The sequence below is a fragment of the Galeopterus variegatus genome, unplaced genomic scaffold, assembly GCF_000696425.1.
Source record: "Galeopterus variegatus unplaced genomic scaffold, G_variegatus-3.0.2 Scaffold4776, whole genome shotgun sequence".
Lineage (NCBI taxonomy): Eukaryota > Metazoa > Chordata > Mammalia > Dermoptera > Cynocephalidae > Galeopterus > Galeopterus variegatus.
In genome coordinates this window covers 136,363-146,241 of record NW_007730887.1, presented here as the reverse complement: position 1 = coordinate 146,241, position 9,879 = coordinate 136,363, and the positions used below count along the sequence as shown (strand labels likewise).

Sequence of the window (9,879 nt, the reverse complement as noted above, 5' to 3'; positions counted from 1 at the left end):
AAATATTTATCAGGTGATCTCAGTTCCCTACTTTACATGCTATAATGTTGAGCCTTGGCAACTATAGGAAAGTCACGTAGGATCTTGCAGGCCAGTAGGGAGTTTTCTCCTGCTTCATTCTGTTCCTCCTGGCTCTTCCCACAGTAGGTCACCTGTCCCATTGCCTCTGCCTGGATGGCTTTTTCTCATTCCTCAAGACTCTGTTCCAGTGTCACAGGAGCCGTCCTTTGAGGCCTACCTAACGCCGCCTCCTCCGCCTCAGTCTCCAGCCCCTAAATTTTGTTTTTTTTTTTTCATATTCATCACTCTCTGAAAATATTTTGTATTTGCAGCATGTGGTAGTTAACTGGGGCAGGGACTGTTCACGGTCCTAGTATGGAGCAGATACTTTTTAAAGAGCTGCAGAGGGAGGGAAGGAGGGAAGGAAGGAAGGAAGAAAGGGTGTGTAAAGCAGATAAAGCATTTTGCGCAGTTTGGAGAATAAAGTCGAATCTCAGTTCCCCCAAGTCTTCCTGCATTATGGAAATCTCAGAGATTTGTTTTAGAAAAAACAGTGTAAGGTATTCAGATACCATCAAGAGTATGATTTATGGGTGAATTAGGATACCTGGCCTCTAGCCATCAAGGTAAACCTTCCTCCTAAATAGCTGTGTGAATCTGGTCAGCTCTCTGGGCTTCCATTTGCTCACCCAAAACTAATGGGCTTTACGAAATTCCTTAGCCCTGCTGGTTCTAACCATAAACCAAATGTGTCGGGCTCCTCTCGTGGAGCTTCAGTTTTTATCCTTCATCCGTGACTCAGAATTTCAGTGGATATCAGAAATACATTCAGCTCTACTCTGCATTAACCACAAGTGGCACTTTTACTGACTATTTCTCGGGGAGATGCAGGAGGTGTTAAATACAGCGGTACACAGCTTTCCTCTAGGGTACATCTCCTTTTGGGTTTCCTCTTCCCGCAGTCTCTGCCTCAGGGGCCAGGCTCCCCGGTCCCCCTCTGACTGTGTCTCAGGTGGCCTTCTGCACTGTTTTGTCTCCATCTGCTCCACACCCACCCCCGCCCTGCCCGTTACCTGGCTCAGGAAACAGGGGACCTTCCATGTATTCCACCTCTTCTGAGGGGCAGGGAACCTGAATCACACATAGACTTTGAACTCGCACAGTATTTTTCCCTGCTGCTCAGCATCCTCACAAAGTTCAAGAAAAGCAGCCAACAGTTTTAAACCTAACTGACAATGAAATAATTGTTTCTTTTTTCTTATTTCTTTTCTTTTTTTAATTTTTATTTATTTATTTTTTTGCACCCTAGTTTTCCGCTTCTCCCTTCTCTTTTACCTTTTTTAGTTTAACTTGGAGGCCAAAACTCTAGTGTCTGCTTCTTTCTGAAATGCTTCATGGTCCCCACATGACAAAACCGTGCTTGGGGCCAGTGCTGTGCATCTGCCTCTTCTGGAGTCGAGGCTCACAGAGGTGACTGAAGTACAGGAGGAAAGTTTGTCTAAAAACTGAGCACAGAGCTCAAGGGCACCAAGTGGCTTCCCAACCCAGTCTTCAGCAAACCCCAAGGCACTCCAGGGAGAGGCAGGCTTGCCAGCCAGTTTTGCTGAGAAGAGAAAGACCGAAGCCCTGCCCCAGCACAGAGACTCTCAGAGAGGCAGACAGCACCAGGAGCCAGAGCTTGCTGCATGGTCTGCAAACACACGCATGGAGCAACACCACCAACTTACTCACACTTTCCTCAAAGGCCAACAAGCAAATTGATGTGGTTTGTGGCACTGCCCGACTGAGCCATTACCCAGCCATGCCACTCTGTGCAAAATAATCATATCTTAGTTATGGTGTCAATGAGCAGCTACCAGGAGAGCTCTGCATTGTTGTAATTCATTTGAAATGCCGTTTAGAAGAAATACACGTTTGTGGCACTGCCCGACTGAGCCATTACCCAGCCATGCCACTCTGTGCAAAATAATCATATCCTAGTTATGGTGTCAATGAGCAGCTACCAGGAGAGCTCTGCATTGTTGTAATTCATTTGAAATGCCGTTTAGAAGAAATACACGTACACACACACACATCACTTCTCAAAAGACACCGAGAAACCCAAATAATTTATTTATATCTAGATATAGAAAAGGACGTGGGATTTGGACAGGAGAGAACTTTGCTAAAATAAAGCACCAAGAGCATGCTGCTCCTCACCCTTGTCCAGCTGCGCAAGCCATTGTGTCTGCACTTCACCATGTCTTTTCTTCTTTGTTGTCTGTGTCTGCAGAGGGGACTTCAAGTTATGCAGGTGGAAAATCAAAATACCGAAGAGTCCCCATCCTCACTGAACTGAGTAAGTTGTATATTGAGGGTAAACTTCAAAGGAAAAATCTTTGTGTCGCATAATTGATGTAAATTGAGTTTCTTTTTAGAATCCACAGTCAGAGGACAGAGGGACCAGGATGGGGCCCAGAGAGATTTGTGTACAGGCTGGAGGTTACCCCTGGCTTTTACCAGCTGGTGACGTCCTTCAGTGGAGCCTGTTCTACCCGGGTGTCAGATGCAGGAATAACACCTGCTCTCTTAATTCTTCCCATTACTGGGAGAGGGCAGGCGTCCTGCCACCAGCTCAGTCTTATTCAGGGGAGGGGACATGGATTTGAAGACTGCTAGAAAGGATCTCCCTGTGCTGACTTACCTACCCGATCACAGGACTGTAGGTCAGACACCTTCCTTCCCTGTGTGTCATGAGGCACACGAGGGCTGAGGCTGGCATGAGGCAGGTGAGGCACATGGGGTGCAGACTTTTGAGGGGGTGCTCACCCTTGGGGACCTTAAATTTTATGTCCCAGCTATACACCTTGCATCATCGTAATCGCAGCCCTGGGTGATGCTCTTCTAAGATGGAAAAACCCCTTGGAGAAATAACAGAACAAACTGCTATCTCTCGCCAACACCTTACAGAAAATGAGCATTACAAAACTTCCCTGGAAGCCAGGGGCTGCGGGAGCAGAAAGCAGGGTAGAGGAAGGCAGGGAAGGGTGTCTATGTACACAGGGGTGGGAAAACTAGGGGACACACAGGGACTTACTACGGACAATAATTGAGTATAAAAGCGGGAAATACCAAAGAAGAGGGGAATGGCGACTTCAACACAGATTGAACCAATTTGGAGATGATCTCCACAGCAGGTGCTGGGAGTGGGACTTGACCTGATTCTGTAGAATAAAGGAATGCTCAATTGGCATTTTATGATTTAGAGAGTTGAAGCCAATGAGACTTATACCAAACTAGAGGAACAGATCTCTTAGTCCTAGAAATGAAGCAGCGGTCCCCTGCTTCAAGAGGCATCAGCAGGTCTCAGCACCATGAGAGCTGGCAGTTGACATGAAGCACATGGAAAGCAGCCTATTCACTCCGGGTCCTGGAGCAGAGGCTCCTTAAACTCAGCTTGCAGACCTCAGATCCCCGGATACTGACTGCTGCATGTAGCCTATGTGTAACCATCTTGAAGCTGTCAGATGCAATTTTATTTATATTTGCTTTTTTCTCCACGAGCAGCCTATTCACTCCGGGTCCTGGAGCAGAGGCTCCTTAAACTCAGCTTGCAGACCTCAGGTCCCGGATACTGACTGCTGCATGTAGCCTACGTGTAACCATCTTGAAGCTGTCAGATGCAATTTTATTTATATTTGCTTTTTTCTCCACTTTTGAACTGTCCTTAACTCCCAAGGTGTGTATACACTAAGTACGTTAATTTGAAGACGACCGTGGGTTAGAGTGGTCGGGAGGAAATCAGCCAGTTTCTCACTGGCTCAGAGGTGCGGCTGGTCATTCTCCAAGGACTTACAGACCTTGCTCAACCACAGACTTTCTGGCACCAGGCAGCCCTTGTCAAATCAGCCTAGCAAGCCACCTGCCAGCTCGCTCAGTTTCTTGTTCTTTGGCCGGCCGGGAACGGGTCACATTGACATGGGAGCTGCAGGCCTGACAGCCAGCACTTTGGTACAGAACGTACGGGGCCTACAGGAAAAAGGCTAAGAAAGCTGAGGTCGCTGGGTTAGGGTGACCCAGCAGGATTCAGACAAAGGCTTGTGGGGTACATTTGTGTGCTGAGGGTAGACGTGCACAGGAGACGTGGGTTGACATTAGTCACACCTTGCTCATCTTTTATAAAAATAATGCTGTTCTCGGGAGAAAACGATTCATTAAATGCACCTGTATGTCACTTTCCCCGAACTTACTAAGGAATAATTTAAGGAATTAGGAAATAATCCAGTCTTAGTAAGAAATACATTCTGAGTTGTATGTTCAGTAGATTCGTTTTGATCTGTAATATCAAGAACTGTAATGTTAAGAACTGTGAAGGGCTTAAGACTATCCTATTTGCAAACCAACAAGTTAACCTGCCACAGCCTCATGATTGTGGGAAGAAGACAAAAGACCTCTGGATCAGAGACAAAAAAAAAACAAAACCTACTTTATTACTCACAGCATTAACAGCAGCCAGCACAGGGTCATTTTTATGCTGGTTGCCCAAGCCCTGTTTCTCACAGGGTGACATGAAGAGGGCCGAGTGACACCCCTACCCACAGTGAATTGCTGTTTAGGAAAGAAACCTGAGCTTAGGAAATGAGAATCTTTTCTAGGTGGCAGCAAGCATGCCTTCTCCTTGCTCTGGTGGGAGACGCCATCTCTACCTTGCAACGCTGCTCTCTATACAAACACTTCCGAAGCAAGAGTCTAGGATGCAAGGTAGCCAGAGCCTCTGCTCTCGCTCCAGACAGTGACCAGTTGTGGTCACTGCAGGGCTCTGAGTTGTAGCCCAGGGCTAGGATAGACATGTTAGTGAGTAATTTGGCTACCGCTGTACTGGCCTCAGTTAGGACGATTCTCTGAGCCCTTGCTACTCCGAGCCTGGTTCCTGCAGCTTCAGCAGCAGCATCTGGAAGCTCACTGGAAACGTGCACTCTCAGTCCCCAGCAATAGGCCCAGTGAGCCAGTGAACCTGCATTGTAACAAGATCCCCAGGGGGTTCACCTGCACATTGAATTGTGAGAGGCACTGCTCTAACTCTTTCTGGACTCTAGAGACCCAAGTAAGTACCAGGTCATCTGTTACACAGAATTGTGAGAAGAGACTATAACTGGGGTGACCAGATGCTCTTATTTATGCCTATTGTCCCAGTGCAGTCATCGAGAGTGCCCCCTTTTGCTCCCCTAAGTGTCCTGGTTTGAAAGATAAATTGTATAAGTGTGACAATCAGGACACTTTCTTGGAGAAACTGGGCCTGGGTTATAAGAATATCCCATTCATAATGAAGGTACCAAGAGGAATACGTGTCTTTAGGGGAGGAAGGTCCTTGGAAAGGAAAACACAGTGTACTGAAGTGTAGGGGCGGATCCCACAGAGACCCCAAAGTAGGCACCGAATCTTCTGATCAAGCGGTCCCCTGGCTCGCCTGTGTGGCAGTTCCTCCATTCTTAAGCCTGACACCCTGCCTTTCCTTCTCACCTCTTTCCCCTGCAGAAAACCCTTACAACATCCACTTTATTGAACCGCTCGGTGGACTGGAAGGGTCCCTCACAGGAACAAACCTGCACCTCAGCACTTCCTTTTCCACAGGCACTGTCTTTTCCGGCAGCTTCTTGGATTCCCTCCTGGCCACGGTAAGTGCAGCTAAGCCGAGGAGCCTCTGAAACCAAGCCCCTTGCAGAGGAGTGAGCGGTTGGGTTAGGGCCGAGTGCACGACCATGCCTCACAAGGCTAAGTTCTCTTTGACTTTCCAAAAAGCTAGTGCACATATACGCTCTTTCCTTTTCTCACAACCACTTGGTGAAGGAAGCGAAGTTTTCACATTTCAGTGTTACAAACTTGGGGTGCTTGTTGCCAGCATACCCGATGCCAGGAGGAATGAGGCCCGGCCTGTCAACTTCACGTGCATCTCAGCGGACCAGGCTTCCTGGCGTCACAGCGCAGGAGATACTGCTTCATCTTTTCACTAAAATCTCCCAGCAGCTCATGTGGAAACTGGCCAGAAAGGGGCCCTGGGGTTGTAAGGAAAAAGCTTTGACCTTTGGTGGTGTGAGTATTGTTCAGAGCTAAGTCAAAGCTCTTCCCATGTTGCCCTCATGGGGTGCATTTTTGACTACATGGTTGTTCTTTCGTTTTCAGCACCTCTTTAGCCACAAGCAGATCCCTTGCATCCATTACAGGATTCCCACAAATAGGATTAATTCATCGCACATATTCCTGTTGAGTCCCCACCCTGTGCAGGGCACCATGCTAGGTGCTGAGGATACAGCAGTGATAAAACAGACAGAAGCCTGCACTCCCGTGAGCTTGCGCTAGTGGAGGAGGTTGACGTAAACGTGGTAGATAAGTAACATATTAGGGATGCCGGTTACAGGGCTAAGGAAATGTGAGACAGGAAATGTACGGTTTAGACAAGGGGTTGCAAGTTTCAATAACGTGGCCAGGAAAGGCTGCCCTGAGAAGGTGGCATGTGAACCAAGCTCTGGAGGAGAGGAGGGCTCACTCCTCTCAGCTCTTATGGGGGAGCAGGCCCAGGGTGTTCACGGAAAGTGAACAAGACCCCAAGATCTGTGCGCAGCCATCTGTGATTGACCACAAGAACTCTTCCAAGGGAAATCCATGTATCCCACCCCCTCACAGATTCCTCCTACCTGGGTTTTCCAAGGGAAGGGGTGCAGAATGGCTGGCCGTCAACATGCAGACGCTGAGATGCGCATGGCTCTGAGCACAGTCTGATGGACTTGCTGCCTCTGGGATTCCACACAGAGGGGCACCACCCCTGAATTGTAGGGGTGCCCCACAGGCGAAGTTTGCACGTTTGGGAGCATGGCTGGGCCACATGCATCCCCCGTCATAGCATCTATGCCATTTGGTGCTGAGGGAATTATGTTACCCTGGGCTCTGTCTCCCTAAGCCAGGGTGGGGATCTCATACACCCCACCGAGCTCTCAGAGAGATCGGATGTCCTCAGTGATAATTTAACATCAAACAGGTCAGTCAACTATAAGGTTCCTAAAGGGAGAAGCTGTGTTCAGCCTTGACTGAGCCGGACAGGAAGTGCTGCAGGGAGTCAGGGCAGGTTGCTTTTCTGAGAAGGTGGCTCCATCAGAGAAAGTGTTGTGTCATTGTCTGCCACTGATACATCAGTCAACTTGCCTGGAGTTAATGACTGGAGTGTCAGGCAAAAGGGGACTTTTGAAGAACCTGACCTGTCTGCAGGTTACATTTTAGATGGGTCCCAGGTCTCTTCAGAGATTCTGAGATGGCAGGCAGTTTCATGGCCTAACTTGAACTTGAGACTTGACTAAACCCCACTGACCTTCACAGACAGGAACAAAGCCGCAGATTCTATTTAGAGTTAGTCAGAAGTCAGGACGGACAGAGGAGGGCTGGGCGAGCAGACATAAGAGCAAACGAACACACAGCATCAGCCAGCATGGTAGACACAAGCTGGTGGCAAGAGCTCTGAGCCAGGTGTTGGCACCCGGGCCCAGGGATGCCTGTCTTGACTCCCACGCGAGCACAACCTCAGCCTTGGGCAAGCAGAGGACTGCTGCTTCCTCCCAGCCCGCCTGCAGACACTGCATGGATGGGCTTCGCTCAGTAGCAGAGGATGGCCTCCTGCTGGAGCTACATAAAATCTCGGGAGTCTTTTCTGGGGCCCCAGTGGTGACGTCGGTAGGAGAGAGAAAAAGCCACATAGTGTAGGTAGGCTGTATTCACGGGAGGTCACAACCCACAGTGGACAGTCAGCTGGCCTTAAGAACTCCTGGTCAGTGCTCAATTTAGGATGGGCACTTGGTCAGCTGAATACGGGGTGGGGACACCCGTGGAGCACTGGGGTGGAAGTTATCCTTTATGTGCAGGGGGCCACCTCAGGCCTTGAGCCTCTGAATCTCCACCTGGGTAGCCTCTGTCCCAGCTCTTGAATCTTTAATGATGCATGGGACAGCAAAACGAACATACTCACTACCATTTAAACAGTGAGCTAAGCTAGACCCTTGACAGTGATCATGAATGCTGCCCACACTGGCTTTCCTTCCCCCGGGGCCTGTACTTCTGGTTCTACTGGCCTTCCCAAGGGTGGTGCTAACTTTCCATCACACCATCCATCAAAGAAAGAGCCCAAGGGTCAGGCCTGAGCCTCCAGTTCCACAGTCTCCTCTCTCCCAGGCACTGTTCAATCTTGGCTGACCTCCTGGTCTTGCCACCTGGTCACATAAAAATAGCCTTAGAACAACTTAAAATATGCATGCATCTCCTTGTTGATGGTGGGGAGGCAAAGACCTCAGTGTCCCCACAGTGTGGGATGGCAGTTCTGAGCCCCAGGGCCATCACCCCTCCAATACGCCTCCGACAACTTAAAATATGCATGCATCTCCTTGTTGATGGTGGGGAGGCAAAGACCTCAGTGTCCCACAGTGTGGGATGGCAGTTCTGAGCCCCAGGGCCATCACCCCTCCAATACGCCTCCATGGCAAATGCGACTGATGACCACAGTTCTCCTACCCCCATCACACCTGCAGACCTCAAGGCAACACAGACCTCAAGGTAACTTATTCTGGTAACTTTTGTTGTTGAGATAATATCAATAATAATAGCAATATCTGTCATAGGAAGAGTAATAACGTCTCTCAAGCTTACCTATGCCAAGGACTTTGCTAAGCGCATCACCTACATTACTTTGATTCTCCTGTCGACCCAATTAGGAAAATATTATTATCCACCTCATTTAACGGATGAAGACACTGAGGCTTAGAGGCATAAATAATCTGCCAAAGGTCACACCATGTACAAATAACGAGTTGGTTTTCAGACCCAGATTTATGTGATTCCAGAGTCAGGCCTCGCTGCCACCGTCCGCTGGCCCTCCAGATCTGCGTCTGTGATTATCAGTATCTTTCCCGTACGGTGGTCTTCAGGTGCTGCCTGAGGAGTCCATCTCTCCGAGTGCTCCTGGGTTGTGGAGGGGACAGCAGGAAAGAAGGAGACGAGGACAGCCACCGTGCCTCTCCCCGGTCAGAGCTACGCTACCTTTGTCTGTGTCATGCTTTAGGCACCTGCATAAGATTTGGTTGGAAGAAAGATTGCTGTTGCTAAGAAGCTTGTGCAAACCACTCCCTAGAGGTTAGACTGAATGACCAGCAGAGAGAATGACATAGCCAGAACCCTGTTCTCTCTGCCGAGACAAGTGTCCCATGTCCACCAGCGTCCTCTGCCTGTGTGAGAGGCAGGACTCAGCTGTTCACCCGAGTCCGCCCTTCCCTCCCCAAGACCGTCTTCCGCGTTTGGCTCTTCTGACCTGCTGCCCAGCTTAACGCCCCAGGAGCTCTGTGCCCTGCGCCGTGTAGTCAGAGGTCATAGTTACACTCAAACCGTCTGTCCCCCTGATGCCGCAGCACACAGGAGGGCGAGGCTAAAACCAGACGCGTCCCCAACAGGCTCCCGCAGGAGGAAGGGCCAACACTTCAGCAGCTTCTGAAACAGGTCCCTGCAACAGCAGCCTCGACTCCAACTGTGGTGGACTATGTTCCCACCTGACGCCGAGCGCCCCCTTCCTTCCCACGTGGGCACGAAAACTTAACAGGCCCACGCTGCTCTCCCTGCCCACGGCCCTAACGAATGCCCAGGAGAAGGGACAGGCCAGTCCCAGAAGGCAGCAGCGCCCACAATAATCCCGTGTGAAGTTGTCACCGCTTAGAAATACTGAGGTTTTGTTTAAATTTTTACGCAATTTTTAAAATTCTATCCCCTGATAGATCTATAATATTTTTTTCTGCATAAAATAATGGGGTTTCCCTCCAAATCTCCTTGCACAGCTGAGATGGGAACAGCTCCTGCCCCTGCTGGAGAAATGTG

General features: G+C 49.4%; 1 protein-coding gene across 1 annotated transcript in view; it reads left to right on the top strand.

The window, feature by feature from the left end:
• The window catches only part of LOC103603752 (potassium channel subfamily U member 1-like), a 39,065-nt gene that overhangs the window by 14,480 nt on the left and 14,706 nt on the right, over positions 1-9,879 (top strand). The window contains exons 5-6 of the mRNA XM_008588328.1: positions 2,273-2,338; positions 5,515-5,654. Of these exons, the coding sequence (XP_008586550.1) occupies positions 2,273-2,338; positions 5,515-5,654 (206 nt within the window). The remainder of the gene's footprint in view (positions 1-2,272; positions 2,339-5,514; positions 5,655-9,879) is intronic.